Below are 25788 nucleotides of genomic sequence, written 5' to 3'. Positions count from 1 at the left end.
TCTTATTGATATATATATTATTAGTATATTGTGAGGCTGAAGGGTATGGGGAGGAGATGGAGGGGAAAGAGACGGGGAAGAACTAGTGTGCAACTCACCGGCGGAGGAGTTGGCAGTTTCCACGACGTGCATGAAGTCAGACTGTGTGGGGGAACAGGTGAGCGCGCAGAGGTGGTGCGCAAAGTTGTCCATGCAGGCAGGGCAGCGCTTCAGGAAGTTGGCCGCCACCTTCACCTTGGTGTCGAAGCTTTCCAGCTGACTGAGGCTGCAACAGGTGAGTATTCCGTCCCCTTTGTCCACCATCAGCTCTGGGCACCATTCTTGCAGAATTTTCTGTACAAAACAGAATATAATAGGTTAGGTTAGACTGGTTTTTTTCATCCATCTTCTACGCTTTTCTTCAATGTTCTGTTTTGTAATGGAACCTCTGATTTTGTAAGTAAGCTATGCGCATAACCAAGTTGATACATAACGATTTTTGTCTCCTTGACTATTTAAAACTCTAGAAGCTGAAGCCAGTTAGAGAGCATGCATCAAACTTCAGTTTCAATGTCATTGAATGATTGGTCAGTTAAAAATGATTTACGTTTGAAATTAAGTTAGCATAAAATTTGACATTCTTGGTGCACTGGCTCTTTGTACAAATATCCATGAAAATTAAATGTTACTGGCAGTGCACTTGTAGCTAAATATGCCTAGTGGTCAATTTCCTTATTAAATTCCAATATTTTATTTTCTCCTAAAAAGGTTACTAGGCCATTTGTGGACTTCAATCTTTTTACCTTGCACTCTCCAATTATTATAAACTCAAATATTATATTTAAGAATTATACAACATGTAAACAAAATTGTGGTGTTCAAACATTAAGCCTGTCGTTCCATGGGTCAGTAAGCAATCCACATAAACCAAATACTACAAGGACCCTGCGCCGAGTGCTAATATAAATTAACGGTCTGCAGCGCTGTTCAGTGTGGAACTTTGCTGCGAGGGGTCTTAAAGCATTTGGTTTAAGTCGATTTCTTACAATAGGCTAAAACATATTATGACAAGTTTTAAAGAAATACCTACAGAAACATTGTCACGGGAAATCACCACAAAATCGTCAGAAAATAATTTTTCGATGACCCCATCCCATGATTACAAACAATGGTATTTTTATAAAGAATTATTTCTTATAGGCGTAATGTTTTAATATATTATATTGTACAAACACATAATAGTTAATCATTCATATGAACAAATATGATTTGGGTTCCATGATTCAACGGAAAAATTTCTATAAATTTTTTAACTTTGTTGACTGGTGTAAAAATTTTAATTTTCTAACTAATGTTAGTGGTATTTCCTTCCTGTGATAATAAAAACATGTTCATATTACATGGGTAAATTAACAAAGTATGCACAGGTGGATAGATAAAACAAATTATTATCAGTAGTGATAAATATTTCTAGTAAAACGAATGCCTAATATTTAGATTGTGATAATTTAATGAATGGATAGATTTTATACCATATAATTCAATCGCAGATATATAATTTGACGGTGCTTAAAAACTTATTCTACAAACCAAAGCTAAATTATGAAATAAAAAACAAATACATATTGACTTGAAATCACCCATTATTAAACCTTTCGTACACTGTATAAAATACATAGATTTAAGATTTTTTTTCATCCTATCTAGAGCTAATAAAAATTAGAGGTTTTCGTTATTCAATTGCTGTAACTTGCTTTGAACGCTATGTTTTTTTTTAATGTATTTAATCAAAACTTAATTTGTAGATAATTTTTTTGATAATTCTTTACCTGAAACTACCGTTTGTAATACGCATTAAAAAAAATAAACAATCATTTGATTCAACTTAATGACAATAAACAACAACTTTTTGCATTTACGATTTTGAAAAATATTGAAATTTAATATTATTTACGTAAATAATAATTTACGAGAAAATTTGCTAACTGACGCACCATTTTGACAGAACACCAATATGAATTTCGCGCATAATTCGCGTTTGTTTGTAGGCAGTGTAGAAAACATGAAACACATACATAATCAGCAGAAAAGAAAATTATTTAGGATCGCTGGCCACGAAATTATTATATTGGCCACGAATTTTGCGCGAACTTCTTTTCAAAAAGAAGTTAAGATTTTTTAAATAATTTTGTTTATAAAGCCCGTTAAATTCAGCCAAATTCTAGAGATTAGTAAGAGCTGAGGGAAGTCTATTCCAGATGAGTGGGCATGTTGCACGAAAAGAGCGATCATAGTATACGGCTCCATTTGACCTAGAATGTTCGATTAGACGATTACTAACATCTAGATCTGCTGACCTTAGAGTAAGCTGTCTATTGCTTAGGTTTTGTCGGAAACATTGTTCCGATATATAGGCTGGCTGGATTTGTCATTATATGTGAAACAAGCCCTCTGAGACCTAATGTTATTTCAAATGAAATTAGCATATACACGGTGTCCGGAAACTCGTAGTACAAGCGGGAAACTGGAGAATCTACACCACATGGGGAACCCAAAAAAACATAAAGTTTTTTGATTTGAGCATTTTCAAAAAAAAACCAAAAAATATATATTTTTCGGCTATTTTAGGGTTAAAGTTTTTTCTGGTGTTTAGGGTTGAATAACAGATGTTTTAACCCTGCAGAGCAGAAATATTTTATGATTACACCGGGTTAAATGAAGGGTGATTTCAAAATAATGCTTCAAATCCGAGTTTCTTCATTTGTTTTACTTTCAAATAGTTTTAATTAGTTGGGTACTTTGATCTTCAGTAATAATTTATAAGAATTTGATTAAAAAAAAAAAAAAAAAAAAACTTCAAACTCGATTTACTCGATAACGAAAGCTCAAATAAAAAAAAAAATATACTACAAAATCGACTCCAAATGTGATGTAGATTCACCAGTTTCCCGCTTGTACTACGAGTTTCCGGACACCCTGTATATACGTATATATATACATAATAAAAAATAATAAAAAATTTGAAATAACTCTACAAATTTTTTTCAAGCATCAAATATGTTCTATCATTGCCAGTTTTAATTCAGTTTTGAAAGGGTTAAATGACATTACAGGGTGACTTGCACTGCAATGGGTTAGCAACGACAATATTCTCAAGATAATGCACTGGTATGATAAAAGTTGCTTGATTCATTTACATCTACTTTACTTAAATTTGGTAAATCTAGTCAGGATTGCTTTAACACGATTAACAACATAAATCCTAACGTATAAACAACTTGACCGTTTTGCATTACGTCTGTCTGTAAAGTTGTTTGCGCATTCCTTTTCCGGTTCAAAATGGTGGCAGGTGTAATGGTTTAGTAAAGATTCTTTTTCAAATTTGAAATATTTTTGTTTATTTTGACTTCCTTATTTGCATTTTTTCAATATTACGGTCATGGTAACTACCTGCATGAAGAAAGTTTGAAAAACGAATTGTCATTGAGAATGAGAGCGTTTCATTGGATAAATTGTATTATTCCTTATTTGAAATAAGAAATGTACATAAAATATATGGTTTATAATTAAGTAAGTAGGTATTTAAGTACCTACTTAAAAAATTTTGTGATTTCAGAGGAAATTTTGATTCATCAAATAAGAGAAAATTAGAAACATATTTTTTTGGACAGAAGTTCTACTGTTCACAGAACTACTAGTATTCTAAATAGAATACTAGTGGTTCTGTGAACAGTAGAACTTCTGTTCACAGAACCACTAGTATTCTATTATTTAAATAATAAGAATGACTGTATTATTATTATTATTACGGTCAAACTGTATTATTTATTTGTATGGCGCCGATTTCGTGAGAACAACACTCCAAGGGCGCTTAAAGATAATGAAGGTGTAAGTACATAATTACACGCATGTATTAGGTTCTAAAACCTATGTAAAACTAAGGAATTATTGCAAACAATTTAATTTTAAATTGGATAATAGTAAATAAGTAGCATCATAACCATTGTGAATATATAAAACTACAATAATAATATGTAAATATGACATGGTTAAATGACCAACCATATTTTAATCTAGCATTAAATATCAGGTTTCAATGTTTCATTGATGGGCCTGTAGAACCTCCAATGATTGTATAATAGTGAACAGATACTATAATTAAAGTAATTTCTAGATAAAACCAAATATTTATGTATATTTAATGGAAACAACAATCAAACTCTGTAGTGCATGAAAAAACATATTGCTGCCATAATACTGTATTATATATTGAAAAAATTAAATCTACATGTGTTTGAAGTTTATTGATTATTTGAAGGTTATGTGGTTCTTTGGACAGCCTTGCAGTTCCAATGTAGCACTTATGTATGAAGTATGTGCCCAAATGGGAGGTGCAAGGTTTTACAGTGGCCTAAATAGAATCATAACTGCCTAGCAATCGATAAATTCGTAAGATTTTCCTTCTGACCTGCTGATAAAAAAAGTGACCCTTAAAAAAAAATTACCTCGACTAATAATAATAATTACAAAAATGGAGTTTGACCAGACGAAAAGTTTATTAAATTAAATTGGATAAAGAGGTGAACTCCATGTCAATGACTTTTTCAATTTATTAAGCAATTATCCAATTGACCTGTGTGGGAGAGATCTGTACACTATTCAATACATAAAGACGGAGCGAAACCTAGCAATTGTACCATTGATTGGTGACCAATTCAAGCACTAAGTACCTGATGAATGATGAAATCTGCCATAAATCAGGACAGATTCATTTCATCCAAACCACAATCATAGGAGACTGGTTAGCTGATCGATTATGATGAATCATCATTTTACTAATGACCTTTATTTCAGGCATAACTTTAGAGACCGGAAAGCACCGACATTTAAATAACCATTATTGAAAATGATTTTTAATCTCTGGGAATCAAAGTTGATATGGTTTTGTTTTCAATAATAAAATAAAATTTCAGTCAACAATAACATTGACCTGTTGAATGCCAAACAAATTTCTATACATTTTCACTTCAGGACACCATTTTATTATTTTATCAGATAATATATTATATTTGAAATAATATTAAGCTAGTCATGATGATGTCTGTTTGTTCGATTGTAAATAAAATAAAATCAGTAAAAAAATTTAACAATTAAAATAAATTATACTTGAAATTTTAACAATTAGGTTCGATTTCATCACTCTGAATTTAATAACTATCAAAATATATATATACAACAGGAAGGCGTATGCTTTATTTATTATGAAAATATTATTTCTTCAAATACTTATTTCGTGTATTGAAGCTATACAGAGACGTACCTGACTTAATTTAATCAGTGATTCCTGACGTTATTTGGAGTATAAATTTAAATTAAACTTCGGCGCATGGTGAAATTTTTTGTTGTTTTAATTTTCAAATAGGTACCAACAAAAAAATCTGTTAAATATTCGGTATCGCTGGCCACGGTTAATCCACCTAACCTATAATAACCTTACCTTTTTTAATATATTTCTTTATTTATAAAACATGCCTAAACACCTTTATTTTATTTTTCGAGTTCGATCAAAATAGTAATTACCTAGTATTTGCATAGAGTAAACGGTATAAATTCTAGCCACTCATATGGTATCAGGAATAACAAACATAAGACAATGTCACCAACAGAAATTATTTTAGCTATCATCCCATACAACGAAAGTGAATTTTCATTTTACGTAATTAAAAATTAAAAATTTCCCAAATGCAGTCAGTTTCCTGTGATAGTAATTAGGGTGAATCAAAATGTTTTATTTAAAAATATTTCGTATCAGCCGTGTTTTCAAAAGAAAGATATGAAAGCGTATTATAGGAATAAATTAATTACTTTGTGATGCATCTTGAACCTATTTAAAATAATTTTGTTTTGATCACCTTTTTCATCTCATACCATCTTCAGGAAGATGATAAAAAAGTTATTTCAAAATAACTCTGAATGGCAAAACTGATGTTATGACGTATTTTTGAGTTAATTATGCCAACTTTATTAGGAGTATCCATAATTATTTATGAAATAAACAGTAACAAATAAATTATTTTTGCGCAAAATGTGCCTAGTCATCTTTTTAATGATGTCGTTTTGAATAGATATGTAATAAAAATAAACATAAATTGGAGATAAGAATAAATTAACAAATCTAGGTGGAAAGGAAAACCAAGTCTCCATCGGGCTAGGGCAGTCTTCAATAATTACTATGGAAAGAAAACCTAAGTAAATAATCATTTTAAACCAGAGGTTCCCAAAGTGGTCTATATGGACCCCCAGGGGTCGATATCGGCTTGCTGGGGGGTCTATATCAGCGAGAAAAAAATTTGGGGGTCCACGAGATTCAAATGGGGGTACATACGAGCGGACCCTCATATACCTCAAGTCGACATTTAGGAGTTCCGTAAATGACACAATAGAACTAACACAAATATAATAGACTGAGAAATTACTTATTAGATATTTGTATTTTTATATTTCGTAAAGTTGTTAATTGAGGTATAGAAATAGAGTCTACGTTCCTTTTCTCGTCAGAATTAATATATTCAAGCAAAACATTGCACATTGGAAGCCGCGAATTTTCCTAGTTCCCCAACTTGTTTTTGAAAAACATCCAGGGTAATAATGACGTTCAACATTTAAATGTACTTCACACAGACTTCAAAACTAAGTTTGAGGACATTTTGACTGTTGAAATGGAACGTTGAAGAATCGGATATCGTGTGACAAAAAGAACTGACCGAAATAAGCACTGACAAAGAACTTAAGGGGCAGTTCTGTAGGGGCAGCTACAGAAAGAAATACCCGTTGCTTATCCTGCTTCATTTTCATTTGGTGTAATACCTCACAAGAGCGCCCCTGTCTGCACAGTGTAAAGACAGAGGAACTATACCGCCACCCGGTTGTTGGACAGGCAAGGGAAGGGAATCTTTTTACGAAAAAAATAAATGATTACCACATGGGACGTTAATAGTTTTAGGAAAATTCAATATTCGGCAGGCAGGGGTCTACGGAAAAAAATTTTTTTGGCAAGTGGTCTACGGGTAAAAAAGTTTGGGAACCTCTGTTTTAAACCTTCACACACATAGGCACAAGTCCACGCACACGGGCAGTTAAGATAGTGTGTAATATGTTGACCTAGAATCTAGGGGCAGAAGGCAATTATCACAGAAGCCATATTAGGTATGAAACTGGATCATATTACATTTTCCCCTTCGCATTTAACCAGTGGCGTTCGTTAGGATTAAAAGAGGGAGAAAAAAATCACTCTGATATATAAAAAAAATTGCTTGCTGGTCCTTTCGATGTTATATATATTTTACGTAGATCTAAAAAAATCTCATCACATCAATGCACCAGAGATTAACCTAGCCACTAAATACAAATTGAAGATTCATTAAAATGTCTGTGCCTAAAGAATGTAATGTCGTAGGTAACAAAAATAGTTTTGAATACTAAAGAAGTAACATCTTCACAACACGATAATCACAGAAAAAACCTGTTGATTCTTGCAAAATACTATTCCATACGAATTTGATGACAAATAATCACAATTGCGGGGCCACTAGTGTTTTGAATTAACTATTTCTTAAAACAGAAGTCTCATAGTCGCTGACATTAATAACGCACAAAAACGGTATCATTTCGGACTCACTCTTAGGCAGCATATTTCGCAAGGGTGGATTTTTTAACACGGAATTTGAATGGCGGGCCATTTAAAGTGTGGTAAAATTAAAATACATGTTTATATTATTTTCTTTTCTATTTTATGAGAGTTTGCATCTGAGGGAAAACGCCACTGCATTTAACAGAGGATCATACACATTTGGAAACTCCATCGATTTATACCACTAAGAAGCGTACTGTTATGTATACATTAATTAGGAACATAACCGAGTTGAAATAATTAGGTATTATTATAAAGCCAATACATAACCAAAACTGTTTTTGTTTCCAGAGTGCCTGTTTAGTGCAGATACAATCAAATAGAAACAAAGTAAAATTATTAGAGTTATTAAATAAACTCACACACAAGATTATTTTCATATAATCTAATATGGGCATGCGCGAGACTAAGAGTCTAATGACTTAAACATTGTATTTGAAACAAACTATGTACATTTTTTCTTAAGAATAATCTTAACCGCATTCTCTTTGAATTAGCAGATGAATCACTTTTTTTTTTAAACACGCTGATGACATAAATCTTTTGAAAAACTTATTTTAATTTGCAGAAGAGATTGGCATCAAATGATGCATAAAAATGCAGATGCTTACCAGTCCTTCCGTTGAGAGAGCCTTTGCAGTGCCATTGTAGGCACAGTTCTTGGGTTTTTCTGAGCCATTCTCCTTGATGCACTCATCATACCAAATGCAATGACCTTCTCCTGCTGCTGATGTTGACTGCAACAAATGGAAAAAAACAGCTTAGAAATCACTCAAGTACTTCATGGATAATAATAATAATATATCTTTATTTGAGAAAGTTTGAAACTATAACTAAGAATACATGTTAAGTGTTCATAATCTACGTTTGTTTATAAATTAGGTAGTAAATAAAATTAACAACAGAAAATAATAATATAAAAACAATAGGTAGCGTATAACAAATAGAAAAAGTTGGGGTTTCTCATAACTTGCCTCACTAGGCTAGCCTGAGTTGAGGCAGTCATTTTAAAAGTTAATTTAAATAATATGGATATACCTAAACTTATTTTTTATTATTATTTATTGAGTTTATACAAAATTTGAATATAAACAAGATAATATTTCATTTTTAAACTTTAAATATTTTAACAATAAACATAACATTTATTTTTAAATACATTCATTCTTTCTTCAGACTTTCAGGCATTTCATCATACATCTTTGGTCCTTTGTACATTAGGCAGTTCTGTGATTTTGATTTCTTCATATTTGGCAATCTAATTCTATTTACATATCTGGTTTCGTAATTATGAACATCTCTATTGAACACAATGTCATCCTTAAAATATTTTGACATTTGGTTGCTCATGACTTTATGCACAAAAATTAACACATTAAATCTCTTAAGTCTCTTTTTTATTGGAATCCAAGTTAGCTGCTCTCTCATTTGATTAATGCTTCCGTATTTGCCTTTTCCCAGTATACATCTCATAGTTCTATTCTGTATAACATACTCTAGTTTGTTCAAATTTCCTTCATTGACCAAATATAACATAGTAGAGCAATAATCTAAATGTGGATCAACTATAGTTTTATTATATGAGCTCTGTAGTTTTTCCATTTAGTTTATTTCTTAATCATCTAAGAAAATTGACTTTTTTTTATGCCTTCTTTAGCACATATTCAAAATTTGCTGTGAAAGTGAGTTTTGAATCGAGTATTACACCCAGGTACTTAATTTTATTTACTTTTTCAATTTTTTCATAATTAATTGTCAATTTTAATTCTGTGTTATGCGTTTTGTTGCCTATTTCCATATATTTTGTTTTGTTTACATTTAGTTTTAATTTCAGCCATTTCGCAATATTTTGTTGGTCTTCATTTAATTTGTCGATTGCATCTATGTACTCTTCACATGATATCGTCGGCTTGGCGGCAAAGTCCACTAAGTCCCGTTTTTTCATGAAATGACTTAAGTATGATGTTTTATGTAAAAAAATCGTCCTCTTTCGACTGGCATACTCCATTAAGTAGTATATTTAATCGTTTTCGATTTAAACATGTTTTTAAATTCACACTAAGTCATAAATCCGATATTATTGGCAAGCAAAACACATTAAGTCAGACATTATACTCGGCAATATTTAGATTCCAAACTAACCATTGCAAAAATGCATGCGCTGTATGAAGGGAAGTGTACAGAAGACGGTGATGACAATCCTGTTAGTCTTATAACTTACCGAAGAATATTCTGCCAGAACTATAACTTGTCCTTCAAACCAAAAAAAGATCAATGCGTCACGTGTAGAGTATACAACAAGGCCGGTGCCCCAGAAAAGGAAACCCTTGAAGATAACTATCAACAACACCAAAACCGAAAATCTGCATCCATGAAAGCCAAAGACGAAGATAAGAAAAGAGCTATTAAGGATTTTACTTTCATGTCTATAACATGTGACTTGCAAAGTGTTTTGCAATTACCTTGCTCCCAAGTGAGCTTACTTTATTATTTGCGGAAGTTAAATTTGTATAATTTTACAATCTATGAAGCGGCACCTCCAAATAAGGGTCTCTGTTACCTTTGGACAGAAAATAACGGGAAAAAGGGTAGTGGTGAAATTAGAACATGCATGGCCCTTTATTTAAAACAACTCCCACCGCAAATCACTGAAGTATCCATATTTTCAGATGCTTGTGGTGGACAAAATAGAAATATGCAAATTTCCGCGCTGTTCCTGCATTTCGTCCAAAACACTTCCAATGTGTGTTATTGAACAAAAATTTCTTGAACGCGGTCATTCATTTATGGAAATAGACTCAATGCATAATGCAATTGAAAACAAAACAAAACATTTGGATATCTTTAGTGTGCACGAATGGATCAACGTTTTTAAAATGGCTCGATCTTACAAACCAAAAAATAAAAAGCCTCCATATGAAACTAAAGAAGTTTTATTTACAGATTTTTTAGATCTGAAAAAGTTGTTTTTTTTTTTTTTTTTTTTTTTTTTTTATATAGTATTTACTCCACACAGGAGGCCCTGAAGAAAATAATTTCCCTCAGGGCCTATGTCATCTTTGGGGATGCTGTGTGGAGGGTCTTTTTGTGGAGAGGAAGGAGTGAACATGGGTCTTGAAGAGTCCCATGTTGTAGGAGGGAGGAAACACAGAGGCCGGCAGTTCGTTCCACAGCCGAGCTGTTGAACTTAAGAACGAATCGTAGAAGCGACCCGTTCTCATGTGACAAGTGTCAACTGTGTACAAATGTTGGGCGCGCGTTTGGCGTGTATCCCGACTACGCACCGGTGCCGAAGGGATCAATGACGCTAGTTCCTCAGAGCATCTTCCATTGTAATACCGATAGAACAAGGACAGCATACCTACCTGACGCCTGTGCTCTAAAGATTGCAGTCCGTTTGTTAAGATTGGGGAATCTATCAAACGGACCGCCCGTTTCTGCACAGAGTCAAGGGTTTTTTTCAGGTATTTAGGGGCTCCAGACCAGAGATGGCTGCCAAATTCGACCGTAGGGCGCACTTGCGATTTGTACAGGGTGAGCAGTTGTGTACTATTAAAGTATCTGCGGGCCCTGTACAGTACGCCCAGCTTCTGAGAGGCCAACTTTACTCTGGCTTCGATGGAGCCCCCGTACCTGAGCTGGTCACTTATAGTTACACCAAGCATATCAATGGAAGGCCTGTTCGGAAGATTGCTTCCGTTGAAGGAGACTAGATTATCATTTGAAGTTTGAAATGAAAATAAAAAATAAGAAGGTTGATGAGGATACCAACATTGTCAAATGGCTAAAAGTTAAATGCCTCCGATAAAATTCCGATATCAGAAAAAATTACCAAACATTTTAGAATATCGGTATGACTATTCCAGTGACTCCAAGAGGATTTCCGTTGCCTCCCTTTCACGACCAATCAGAAATAAAATAACATGTGCACAGATCGAAGAGCAAAGCAATGTTATTATACCAAAGCTTTATACAAAGCCCATTCCAATATCAGTCGCAAAAAAAAATGACCTGTTAAAACTATGTAAGAAAAATATTATTCCGCCAGCCTTACATAACTGGTATGAAAATATACCATGTTTAAGTAGCATCAAAAATGTAGCTCCCGAGCCCAGCTTTTCTGATTCCGATCCTGAAGATGAGAAGAGTGTTCAGCGCCCTTGAGGTGATTTCTCACGAAAACGGCGCTATATAAATTAGCCAAATATTATTAAATATTAGTGTACCGTACCTACATGTCTACACATATACGCATCCCTTAAAAGTCTTTTTTATTATTATAAAATATTATGAATGTGTATTTCAGTAAACACCAATAATGATTGGTAATTATTATTATTTTTATTTGTAATAACAAATATTACAATTTGTATTGCATTCTTGGTTTTCATATTTATTTCTACTAAATATTACAAACATTGCTTATTTTTACGTTGATTAATGTTTTTATAATCTTTTTTATTTCATCTAAACACACACATTGTTTATTTCTGATATTCGTCATAATATCTTTTATGTGATTATTATTATCATAAATATTTCTTTTGTAGCTTTGAATATCTGTATTTCAGTAGGTACCAACAATAATTTGTAATTATTATTATTTTAATAAAAAACTACCTAAAAAAAACTTTTGTCTTATTTAGAAATTATTATAAGAAATAATAATTGGTATTTAATAATTAAATAATATAATTAAAATAATCTTAAAGCTATTTTGCAGCATTACAGTCAAGAATTTGACAATAATCTTAACAAGCAAAGCACACTAAGTCATTATTGACCGGTAAAAACCACTAAGTCCGGCTAATTTTTTTGTAAATCTTTAATTAAAGGTTGCTGTTATTGCTTTCAACTAATATTGTGTATTGATAAGGTACTTAAGGGTTCAATCTAAATTATAAAATATATATTTTAGAGATATTCATCCACTTATAGCCTTTCCAAAATCGCTAAATATTAAAATGCGATTATCTCAGGATTGTGTTTTAGTGGCTTAGTGGACTTTGCCAATAGGCCGACGATATATAGATTAATGTATCATCTGCAAATAATCTAATTTTGCAATGTTTTATGGTTTTAATTATATCATTTATGTAAATAACAAATAGAATTGGACCTAATACCGACCCTTGCGGAACACCGAGGTTGTTTTCTATTGGTTCTGATTCAGAGCTTTCAACTTTTGTTACCTGTTTTCTTTCGTGGAGATATTCTTTGGAAAGATTTAGAGCTACTTCAGAAAGACCTATCTTTTCAAAAAGTTTTTTCCTTTATATCGTTTCAAATGCTCTTTTGAAATCTAAGAATGCTGCAATGGTGATTTTTTTTCACCATGTTTATTGCCGCTGCACAAGAGTTATTGTTTCGGAATCCTGATTGCTCGTCACATAATATATGATGTTTTTCCAAATACTCAACGAGTTGTTTCTTTATTACAATTTCTAGTACCTGTTGGTATTTTGGTAACATATTTATAGGTCTAAATTCTTCACATTTTCTGGTAAGAACAACTTTCGGAATCGGGATCACAATAGATGTTTTCCATGTGTTTGGAAATTTTCCACTTCTTAACGATTCATTTATTATGTTCAGTAGATGAGGTCTTATCACTGGCACATTATGTTACAATATAATCGCTCAATAGTTTTGTCAGATCAATAATTTCGAATTTGGGTGAGGGCACCAGTAAAGGTCCTATTATTACTTTTGATCCAAATTATTATCTTCTTTTTATGATCACATTTTTAAATATTGATTATAATCACATTTTGTTGTGTTCTCTAAAAGAGTATTGTACAATCTTGTGGCAATGTACCTAAAATTTCTTTTTTCTAATGCTAAAAAATATTAATATAGATAACTCTAGTGCCTTTAGCTTATGCTAAAAATTTAAACAGAAGATAGGGAGACTTCAAAGTAGAAGATATTCTCAGTGCATCGCCCTAGTGAAAGACTTTGCTCACTTTTAAGACACCGTTCAGAATCAAAACATTGTTTGAAATGGCTTTAGTCGTGTTTGGTGACCATATCTGAATAGTCAGGTACTTCCAACATTCCTCTTTCCCATCTCCTTACCCTCCCCACTACCTTAGACAAAAAAAGATTTTATTTTAATCTTTTATTTTCGGATTAATAAGGGTTAAAAAAACTTTTGTAGCCAGGTTTATGTTTTGATGCGTTTTAAGACAATAAACAGCTGATATTAACCCCCTAGTAACCGATTTTTTCAAATTTAACCTTGAAAATTCCATCTTTGAACACGATTTACTCAAAAACAATGGCTCAAAAAAAAAAGTTTACCACAAAATCGACTTCAAATGTGATGTAGATTAACCAGTTTCCCGCTTGTTTCCGGACACAAGGCATCATAATCGATTTTGTGTATAGGTACTATTACTTTCTATTTATATTAGTTTTCATGTTCAAATTAAGTTTTACAGTTAAGATTAAACCTTATTTATTGATAAATATGATGGAGATCGTTGAATTCTTCGAAAATTATACATTTACGCATAGTTAATTAATTATCATTTTATAGCAGGAAATATCACAGATGTACTTTAACCTCTTAAAAGCCAGCGTATCCATATGGACACGTCTATACTATTTTTGAATAAATATACTGGCTGTAGCCCACAATGCGTTGCTATGGCTCAGTCTGTCTGTACAGATAGAGAAACAATAACGCATTTTGCTTTTACGTCCAACAGATGACGCTGTTTAAAAAAAAAAATCGTGTATTCAAATGCAACATTGTGTTAAAATTTGAAAGCAATCGGTGAACAAACGAACATTTACATTTTTATTTATATAGAAGATAGTTAGATAAAAGAAAACACATTATCTGGCAAGACGGTACAATTTACAAAAACAACATTTTGCAAAAAAAAAAAAAAAAAGTTATGACGAAAATAGAATCAGATGGCGCACGGTGAAAATTTTGCAGCGGCACACCAAGAGTTAATAATATGCTCCTTCAAAGACATGGAAAAATTTATGTTATCCTGATTCATTTACCAATGTAACAATGTAATAAATGTACAGTGTAACAAAAAATAAAACATTTTTATTTTATTTATTGTACTTTTTAACATTTTAAATTGTTTTTGAGGTGTCTGATTGCGCTATTAGTAAGCTACCACTGATAGAAGCGTTATCCTGACAGTGGCTGGTACAAGAGACAGCCAGCCAACTTTATTACCTTCAAACTCAATCAGCTTTATAAACGGTTTAACACAGACCTCCAAAAGAAAATAAAAAAAATAGTTACTGCTTGCACCATAATCATTGTTGGATTGTGTTCAACCTAAATGAAGCTAACTGTCTCAGTTTGAGACAAAATAATATTTTCTCTTTAGCCAATGTTACAGTAACAATCAAGTAATAAAGTCAGTATGCAATAACTTCCAGTCATGCTGACCAATAAAAGAGACATATTGTATTCCAAATGTACATGTATGTAGTCACATTGCGACCACAATCTGTTTTCCTCATATTACAAATAAGAAGTACAAATAATTATTCTCCTTAGTACATATAAAAAAGCATTATTATTACACAAACATTTAATAAATGAATATTATAATTAAAATAGTTCATATTAGTCTGTACATAATTTTGGTCATTAACATACTGCAATTTTGTTTAAATAATGAAGCGCCCCTGAGGTGATATCTCACAAAAGCGGCGCTATACAAATTATCCAATAAATAATAATAATAATATTACTGTACTTTATGTATAAACTGCAGGTGCCAATTGTATCTAGGCCTAGAAACTTCAACCCTAAATTGTGTAGATCAGTTTCTTTTTGAAAATTATCCCTTCTTGGTGAACAGTTATTTAAAAATTTTATTAGCCTCTAATTACCATCCGATTTGCAGGACAACTTGCAGGACAGCATGCTGGGGCTTTGCAAATCAGATGGTGAGTAGGCAAACAACCGCCAGCCGAATTATTATTATTCACTTTATAATAATAATTGGGTTGGCGGCATAGACATATGAATATTAGTAGGCCTGCCCTAAGTGATTAAAAGCGTATTATCCCCACTCCCCATACCGGTTCCATTGGAGCCGGCTGTGCTCGCGTATGGCCTCAAGTGAAATTTGAAAACGTGACGTCATCATTCTTGTGCGAACTATGGTCGAGGCATCATCGGTTCATTTTACGAAATAACACGGCAAAATGTTGACTTCTACTATGAAAACTTGTAAAAATAGATGTGAAAAAGAGAATAAACCCAATTGTCGTATTACATTCCATATATAAGCATTATTTTACTTTATTTTAAGCATATTCACATCGTATAATATGAATCAGTTGTTACTATCACATCGAGAAACGTCTGGACGCGAAACACAAAGCTGGTTGGTTGCTGGGAAGTAAATTATGAACATTTATAAAAGTGTCTTAACTAAATACTTAAACGAAATATTCGACTCTGAAAATAGAACCGAATTTTTTTGCCGAATTTGGACTTCGCAAATTTGTTCATAACGTGGCGAGTAATTTGCGCTCCCATGTAAAAATGTCTATTCATTCAAAAGCAGATTTTACTTTTAAGAAGTAAATGGTGATATTATAATGCGAGATGCCTATTTACTGTCAGATTGATTTATTGACGAATCTCAGTCAGCTTCACTCCCTTCATTCTTCAACAGTTGATTTTACCCCTCGCCATTATCTTCTCGTCTATTAATTCCTATGTCTGTGGTTGGCGGTTAAAAATGCTGTCCTGCAAATCGGATGGTGAGTAGGGGTATTAGGTCATACAGATGTTATAATATTAATATGTACCTATTTGTTGTTATCTGTGTGTCATATAATAAACAGGTGTTAAATTACACTATTTTATTTCCTAATAAAAAAATCTAATCTATTGATTCATTACTGGAAATTTCTGGGAATTTCTACTCCATAAGTTAGTAAGCATTCAGATTGCACAGCCAGAAGACACCAACATTTGTACATGGGTGATATTTATCACAAGAGCCATTTTTTCAACTCAGTGCTCAATACTTCGGCTGTGAAATGATTTTTTAGCTTTTGCGTTTCTTCTCTCCTATAACTTCAACCAGATTAACTTCTTTCTTTTCTTAAATAGATTTCCACACAGCATTTACAAAGATGACATATATGACCTTCGGAACACCCGAGTAAAGAATCCATTTTGATGAAAAAAAAGTAATGCGAGGCCAGAACTGAGCCAATTTTAATCACTCCAGATGTATTAACATAAATATTGATGACCCATTTACCGGATACAGGCCAGAATAATTCAGTGTGGTGGAAAACTATCAAAAACATGACATCCCTACAAATATCACACCGAATTTGGACAGTTGGACGATTTTTGCTTATCATGTTGGGACGATAAAATAGTATTAAAATAATTAAAATAATAAATGTTAATCAAGAATATGGCTATTGGCTTAGGATTCTTTGAAGTTATTACGTCTTCACATTGTCAAATGATTAAATGCTTAATTTAAGATAGTATAATTGGACTGGTAAGTGTTCCTCAGAATAAATCTTTAAATCACTCCCCTGTACAGGGCCGGCCCTATGCGGGCATAATCGGAGCAGTCCGCTCCGGACGCCAAATTACCAAGGCGCTGATAATACCTAACACCTAACAGTCGTCCTTGATATTATTTTTCATAAAAACAGTGCAAACAAAATACAAATCACCCGGATATTATTTTGATTACAGTGATCACCTACATATGCGTTTACTGGTTTTGATAAGAGGCGCCAAAATTTTACTCGGGCCAGGCACCATTTGGCTCAGGGCCGGCCCTGCCCCGGAATAATTCGTCATTTGTCACTTACACAGTTTTTCAGTACGGTGACGATTTACCTATGAATTGTATTTACAACTCGGAAATGCAGTAATTAATGTTGTTTTATTACAATTAGTTTTATCATTTTTACTTGAAATTGAAAAATACTTTAAAATTAAATTTCCTGTAGACAGAATACAATATGTGTTGTGTCTACTCGCAGAAACTGCACAGTACAGAAGTAGACCGATTAACAAATATGCGGATATTGTTCCAGGCAATCAGTTTGAATCTAAGCTTAGTTCAAATTTCAAGAGCACTTACAAAATATCAACATTTTAATCGTCGAATGAATATTTTTGACCTATACATATTTATCCTTATCAATGAAATGAGCACCTGCGCTATTGTTTTTCTATGTACATGTCTAGAATATTGCAGGATAAAAACCTTGATCGTATGTCAAAAAATAAACATACATAAACTTTAATAAATTAGCGATAAAAACTACTATTAAGATCCTATTTAGAACCAGAACAAGCTCTCATAATATGTTATTGCGTGACAATATGATTAGTAGACAAGAAAAATAATGAGCACTATAAAACATGGGTGGGTAGGTCAAAATACGAGGACAATATTTCAATATGATTGTCACGCATATATAAAATACATTTTTTAGTATTACAAATATAACATACCTTGAATGTGATGCAACATATTAAAAGAACTAGGGATATCCGCAGCAAAGAAACACACAACCTTGGACATGTTATGTCGGAACTATGGTGAGCCATTTTCATGGACAACACTGACACTTGGAATCGTTATTCGAAGAACTATCGTAATAATACATTAAAATATGTTAAATATCAGAAAATCATTTCAACGGCAATGTAAAGGACAATATTAAATACTATTGATCAATAAAACACTACACTGAAGCGTAATTCAGTGCCAGGCAATTATCTGACTGGACGCAGCGACATTCCGAGAAAGAACAAAATGTCTATTGATGAATGATGAATCATGCATGCCATAGAAATCGCGCAAAGTCCATAGATAAAAGGTGCGTTCAGCAAACAGTCACCGTTATAAATTAATCTCATGAATTTGTAGCGATCAAACAAAATGGTAAAATTTATTTAAAATAAATAACTAATTGTCCTCCCTACTTGTATTATTCACCATAAAAAAACTCAAATTATGAAATGATTTCATTAACAATCTTGTCTTGAGATGATTTTGTATCTCTAAAAACTAAGAAAGATCAAAAATATTCATTTATTTATTATTTTTAACTCCCTAACGGACTTTTACATCATTTACTGCATAATACAGTGCCAACAGAATGTTTTTATTTTTAAAACAGCAACAATATATAAACAATATATAACAATAGAACAATAGAAGAGTATGTATGAGACGATGTATGAATGTGAATGAGGCAAGGAGTGTGTGCCAAGACCGAGTTGTTTGGCGGTCCGTCCTCTCTGCCTACCCCTGCGGGGAAACGGCGTGATGGTTAGTTAGTTAGTTTTAGTTAACAATATATAAATCAAGTATGTTTGTGCATGCATACAGTCATTAATATATCATGCTTAGGCCGTCGTCTCACGGGTCGATAAGCAATCAACATAAACCTCGGTTTAGGGTTGTACAGAAAATTAAGTTCATTATAGTAAGTAAGAAAACGGTCTGCAGCGCAGTTCAGTGAGAAACTCTCTGGAACCAATCACTTCAGCAAATTTATTCAAACATAGTCTTTGGCGTGATAGGTATCCCTCGGGTAGCTTAGGCCGAAGGAAAATGTCACCTTTGTGAACTCATTCAATTCTAATAGTTACATTAAAATCCTTAACGCCATTTCTGGTAGCTTAGGCCGAAGGAAAATGTCGCCTTTGTGACCTCATTCAATGCTAATACTTACATTAAAATCCTTAACGAAATTTCTGGAAATAATTAATAATGCCTACATATTCCTTCCATCTGAAATGAATCACTGTCCCAAGATCAAATAATTTCAATATCACCGGGTAAAGTAATAAAAACAAGGTATTAATCACCCTTAGAAAACTTACGTCTTATATCTTCTTCAAGAGCCATCTGGTGTCCAGCTTGGAAAATAAGCCTCCCTCAAAATTTTCCCAGGTTTGCCGATCCTCCATCCCCCATTAAATTTTTTCCTTTTAGAACAATCCAGTGCTTTAATGGATGTTATATGACAATCAATACAAACTTTCCGTTTAACTGCTTGCTGCTTCAAATGTGCTGAAAACAATTTCATTGCTGAAATAAGGGCATTTCTCTCAGACCAATACATTTTACTAAAAAAAAATTGATTTTAAAAAAGTGGTGTCATTTATTGACAATGCCAATTTCCCGACATGATGGGATGAAGGTTCCAGGAACCAGGAGACAACTATGGTAAACTTTATAAGAGATTAATTTTGAATTATATATATTTTTTTAATTAGGACTACTATCAAGAGAATAATGTAAAATATGGTAGCAAGCACAATGGGCCTATAGTAGTCCCAGAGACAGATCGTACATGACATCATTGACGATCATTCTAAAACGGTTACATTAATTTCAAGTTTTTCTTTAAAAATATATATTTATTAAAAAAATTGTATATTTTTAAACAAGTTGTCTATAAATCAACAATAATTTTATCTATTCATGTAAAGAAGAGTGCCTGTGACCTGTGGCGGACGGGCTGGCAGCCGCATGACGGACAACGGGTGGGCGGCGTTGATTTGATTAATTTGTATATAAATCTACAGTTTTATTCTGAGACTGATGAAATTTTGCTACATCTGATTTCGAAATACTGTGCATAAAGAACAAGCAATGTCGGGGACTTCAGAGAGTTGAATATAAAAAAAAACTTTAAACCAAAATGCACTTCTACAAATTAAACTTGATAACTGATAAAAAATAAATCCTCACATAAAAATCTTCCTTTTCACACATCTTGCATGAAAACAAAAAGACACGAGGACACCACATGCAACCTCTCTCTAGCTCTACTTTATAGCCTGGAGGTGAGTCTATAACTTTTGTGTTATCCTAACGAGTCCATGCAAACTATTTGAAATCGCGTTAGCATGGACTTCGCCTCCACGTAAAACGCTAACGCAAAAGATACACTTACCTGACTGAATTAGTGTTGGGTAGGACACAATATCAGAATGAGTTTGATGAGGTACTCAAATATGAGGTATTTAGATAAAAATGCTAAGAGTCAAACATTACATATGAATGCATGTATTTGTGTGAGTAGTGCTGCGTTGCTCAACTGGCTCCAGGAGGTGGGAGCAGTTGAGACTCTTGTGCAGTACTCACAAAATAAAAACCCTGACGTGCCTTCTGTCCCTCTCCCCCCGCGCTTATTGCAGCTACCCCCCCTGAAAAAGACTGTTGATAAAATAAGCCCGATAAAAAAAGTTGAAAGTCATCTAATCAGCAGATAAGAATATTAATAACCAAAGAAGAAGACACAAATCGGATGACTGATTCCTGCAGGATCGTGTACGAGTACCTAATTACCCCCCCCCCCCTCTCCCTATCATCACTCCTTCAAACTCTCCCTCAATGCCCCCCCTGGGGAGCTGCTGGGATGCAGTGTTCACATAATTCCTCTTGGGAACAATTGGGACTCTTGCATGGTGTTTATATAATGATAACAAATAAATATACTCACCCCCCTTTACCACCACCCCTATCATCAACAGTCAACCCTCTCCTATCTGATTGGTATAGCTACGTCGCTGTGGATTTGTGTTGTTTTAGGACTACAGTACTGCAAGAGTAATATATTTTCCATGAGGTGTTTGAGGCCATTTTTCAAGATGCTCTTCAAATGTCCCATGCTGTACGGCTCTGGTACAAAAATGTTGCATACACGAAATGTAATGATGAAGTGGCAATACACCAACCATCTCACGACGTCACGACTCTAACACAAAAATGTCCTATACACAAAATGTGGTGATGTAGTAGTGCTAATACATCAACCATCTCACCACCTCATTTGTAGTAATATAAAGAAAAAGAGGCAGGACAAATACATTTGGTGGGGTTGCGGGACATCTTGTGTTTTCGTATGGGACATTTGTATGAGGTACTCAACACTTAATAACGAGTTTATTCATAAGTAAGTAAGTTTATTTATAAGCATAAAAAATTATCATATAATTTATATAATATATTTTAAAGCATATAAATTGTATGGCAGTCGTCACCGCCAAGGAACTATGTATATAAGAATGATGTAAAATTTACTTTTTTCCTACCTCAATCCAGCTTTCTCCGCTATATCCTTTCATATTATAGTTATAAACATAAATATTTTTCCTCCTCCAGATCAAATTATCCTTGGACATCATTTCTTTGAAATGAGTAGTAGATGCATGTATAACTAGCGTAGCGTGCTACCAGCACTGTCAGCAGCGTGAAACTAACGTCAAACCCGTTGTATTTGGCGTTGTGTACGAAAACTCGAGTCGCTTTTAAGTATCTCGATGTACAAAGACCTAAGGCAAAAAGCGAGGATGCTGGAAGATAACTGTAGATCATTGAGAAAATGGTATTGCACTAATATACAATGAGCATAATTTTATGAAACAGTAGATTTTGTGTATGTATAGGTATAAAGATGTGTATTTTCTGGGTTGTTTTACAAAACTATAATTCTTGCCAAAGAGCAATGATTAGAGGCCATTCTACGGGTGATAATGAGAGAAATAACAAACACAACGATTATAAAAAATATATATATATTATCAATGTTCTTAGATATTATGATAGTCAAATTGCGTACTAGTGTCACAACACATAAGTATTCTTAGTTTTGACAGGGCAGGGAATGACATGGTGAGGTAACTACATAAAATATAATACAAACAGGATAATAGCAAAATATAACATGTTATGGTTTTAGTGAAATCACAATAATTGTAGCACAATAAATGTAGCATCATTTTTTGTGCTAAATTTAATATAATAGATTGATATCGCACTCTATGCCGTCTATACATACCCAATTTGTGTATTTTTTTGTTGTTGTTAATAACACCCTTAATACAAAACAATATTTTAAAATAGGGCTTAAGACGTAGACTATAATTATCTTCATTGAAGGCACATTTAATTCTGTATAAAATACAGCTAACACATATTTGTAAAATATCTCCAATATTAGATTTGTTAGAAGGGAAACCAATACATCCAAAATCATAAAGCATAGAAATCAGTTTGCAAAATAAATAATTTATGAACACAAAAGGCATATCAAAAAATACTGTTTTAAACATTTGGAAAATTTGCGATGGACATATTATTTGAGCGATGACATTGAATGTTAAGCACAAACAAAAATTGCAGTAAGGAATCAATTTGAACTATAATTTTAACAATGATGCTAAAAATGGTCCTGTTGTTCATTTAAAAATAATGTCATAATCAGCTAACTATCAACTAACACAAGGCTAACAGAATAGAAACTATCCACATAAATATTTATTCAATTTTGTTTAGACTAGTGAGGGAAGAAGGGAATTTGAATTACAGTCCTACCCAATTAAAGAATTTAATAGCTACTTCCAAACCGAGGAAACACGCAGCGTTGGCTGGGAACGCTCTCAACATGACGGGAGTTATTCCTTTATAGAGAGCGAGGGGACCTTCATGCTTCATCAGCTGCTTGAAGACATCCCGCATGCCCCTGGGGTAGGTTCCTTCGGGAGCCGTCTGCAAGCGACTCTTGAGCACATCAGCAGGCATTCCTATCAACCAGTTAGCTATTCCAGCGCACCCTCCCGCCACCACCGTAGCGGTCAGCCCCAGCTTCCCTTTCTCTGCGTCAGCGGGAGTCAGAAACTCTTTAACCACTTCGTAAGTCATGAAGTACATTCCACTGGCAGGTACATCACGCAGTATGGTGGCCATGGTTCCCTTGTAAATACTGCGGATGCCCCCTTCTCGGTACAGTTGTTTGGCACAATCCACCATTCCACTATACTTTTGGGGTCCACCTCCACCCTGCTGTATTTGGAGGAGACACTTGATTCGTTCTCCGGGTGCCATCACCGCGGTTGTGAATATTCCAGAAAAGGCTCCGGCCAGGAACAGTTGAGGTTTGGTTAGCGCCGCATCTGAGTCACCCTGAACCACTTTTTTACCAACACCGAATCCGAAAAAGCTAATTGCGAAGATAGGGGCCACTCCTGTGAGAGGTGCAGACATTCCTTTGTAGAGCCCTCTGAAGCCTTCCTTCTGTATCGTTTTCGAAAAACAATCCCATGTGCCTTTATATAGAGCACTTTCACCGGGCTTTGGGAGTGCTTGAGTTTGTAGTCTGACCTTGATTGTATCCATAGGATGTCCAGCAAACACAGTGCATATTCCACCAAATCCACCGCAGAAAAAGTATTTCACAGGTCCAATTTGTTCAGACATGTTGATTCAATATTTTGATCAATTTAAAGGAATACTGTTAGACTATCTACACAGCTGTCGCCGTGTATGTAACCGGTTATGAATTTGAAGATTTTGCACTGATTCTTGAAAATAATTCAAAAAGATAGGAGATATCTATTGGGATATCAAAGTCCAACGTGTAGTAACCTCCAATCAAAACTTTCAAAAGCGGGCCCCAGGGGGGTATAACTCCGAGAAAAAGGTGGGTCAGAAAAAAAGACACGGTAATCTCTATGGGTGACTTGTGACGTATATTTTCCACATTCCAATACGAACTTCATGCATGTTTATAGGCCGCTGTCATTGGCCGATTTTAGGCTAGCCAATGGGTTGGCTCCGAATGAGAATTATATTGTCTATGGTTACGCCTTTTTTATAGTTTCTATCTTAGTCGATGGTGAATGTGTGTAGTAGTGACGTATATTTTTCAGTTACAGACTTTTATCTATGGCAAACATTAGGACCCATGGGCTCAGTACTAAAAACCCGAAGATATTGATCTAGTGAGTGGTTCATTTATGGCGGGCTCTATTATAAATATCACCGATTACGAAGATAGTAAGATATACGACAGATGTCTGTCTGATGTCTAATCTGTCAAACTGTCAAACCCGTCGAATTTTATCTTTTCAGAATGGAACTAGAAGACTCGATCCGATATATTTGGCCTAGTGATGAGCAGGATCGAAACATCAAGAGAATAATATATATACAGAGTGTATCGGCACTAACCCGACAAACTTTAACCAGCTATTCCTTAACACATATGGAGTAAAAAATGTTATGGGCACTTTGCTGTCCGGTAGCATTTTTTTTTCAATTAAAAACAAAAAAAATTAAAATATCCACACTACATCACTGTCATTGGCATTGCGTTTCGTGTTCAACAGCTGTTATAAGCAAGTATGTCAAAAAGCGTCTTCGCTCTTTCGCACACACTAAATAATAATAGTTAAAAATGAGACGAATGGTGCCGTGCCATTTCGTTGTGATTGTAAAAGTGCGCCAATATAGGTACACACGTGCATTATTCAACGGAATTCGAATGAAATATTTGCCAGATGGGTTTTCAAACTTTAACAGTGGTGACATGTGGTGAAAATATGAATAGTAAATTTTTTATTTAAAAAAAACGTTACCGGACAGCAAAGTGCAAATAAGATTTTTTACTCCAAATATGCTAAGGAATAGCTGGTTAAAGTTTGTCGGGTACGTGCCGATACACCCTGTATATATATTTTTTATTTATTTTTTTATTATGGCGACTATTTAAACATTGGACATACAAAATATGATATTAAATATATGTATAGTAAATAATTGTATTTCTTAGTCCTCCTCACTAGGGTGACCTGTGCTGAGGCCGAATAAAGTTATTAATTTCTATTTTATTAGTTTTCTATGTCGTTTTTAATGTTTTTTCATTAATCTCTTTCAGACAAATTTTTATTCTTAATTTGCAATCATTCAAATTTTTCTATTCACTTTATATCAGGGCGAAGGAATAATGATATGAATGACTACAAATTTGTATTCGTTTCGTGTGAAGTTAAAGTTACAATTTCTACATTTAAACTAAATAAAAAATACTCATAAGTTTTGTGCCTACTTCCAATTATCAATAAATATTATAAACTTGAATATTCCTACTGGAGGTTTGAAATCTCCTCACATTTCTCATTACTTCGTGAACTCATTCTTAAATAGAAGAAATAATGAAAATATTTCATCCCAATGGACAAAAAACCCAGACACTAAAACAATACCGAATATAATATTTATATATCGGGCCAAATGCATCTTTCCTAAAACTACATGCATAACCTTACAATACATTCAACTTTA

At 33.6% G+C, this 25788-nt stretch overlaps 2 protein-coding genes across 7 annotated transcripts in view; both read right to left on the bottom strand.

Annotated features, from left to right (window-relative positions):
• Nucleotides 1–18457, bottom strand: part of LOC149426861 (NPC intracellular cholesterol transporter 1-like) — a 50051-nt gene extending 31594 nt beyond the window's left edge. For all 6 annotated transcript variants that reach the window (XM_089633726.1, XM_089633734.1, XM_089633719.1 and 3 more), the window contains exons 1-3: nt 18159–18457; nt 8281–8406; nt 99–333 (exon numbers count right to left, since the gene is read on the bottom strand). In XM_089633726.1, coding sequence (XP_089489852.1) covers nt 99–333; nt 8281–8406; nt 18159–18260 — 463 coding nt within the window. In that variant the 5' untranslated portion in view covers nt 18261–18457. The remainder of the gene's footprint in view (nt 1–98; nt 334–8280; nt 8407–18158) is intronic.
• A 3800-nt stretch (nt 18458–22257) lies between these two features.
• On the bottom strand, nt 22258–24111 carry colt (carnitine/acylcarnitine carrier protein colt, mitochondrial). The gene has a single exon (XM_089638871.1). The coding sequence runs from the start codon at nt 23920–23922 to the stop codon at nt 23029–23031; it is 894 nt and encodes a 297-aa protein (XP_089494997.1). The 5' UTR covers nt 23923–24111; the 3' UTR covers nt 22258–23028.
• Between the last annotated feature and the right edge of the window lie 1677 nt (nt 24112–25788).

The sequence above is a fragment of the Hesperophylax consimilis genome, chromosome 1 (assembly GCF_061612785.1).
Source record: "Hesperophylax consimilis isolate HC1 chromosome 1, BYU_Hcon_1.0, whole genome shotgun sequence".
Lineage (NCBI taxonomy): Eukaryota > Metazoa > Arthropoda > Insecta > Trichoptera > Limnephilidae > Hesperophylax > Hesperophylax consimilis.
The sequence above is the reverse complement of the archived record's forward strand: the minus strand, read 5'-3'. Positions and strand labels throughout refer to the sequence as shown.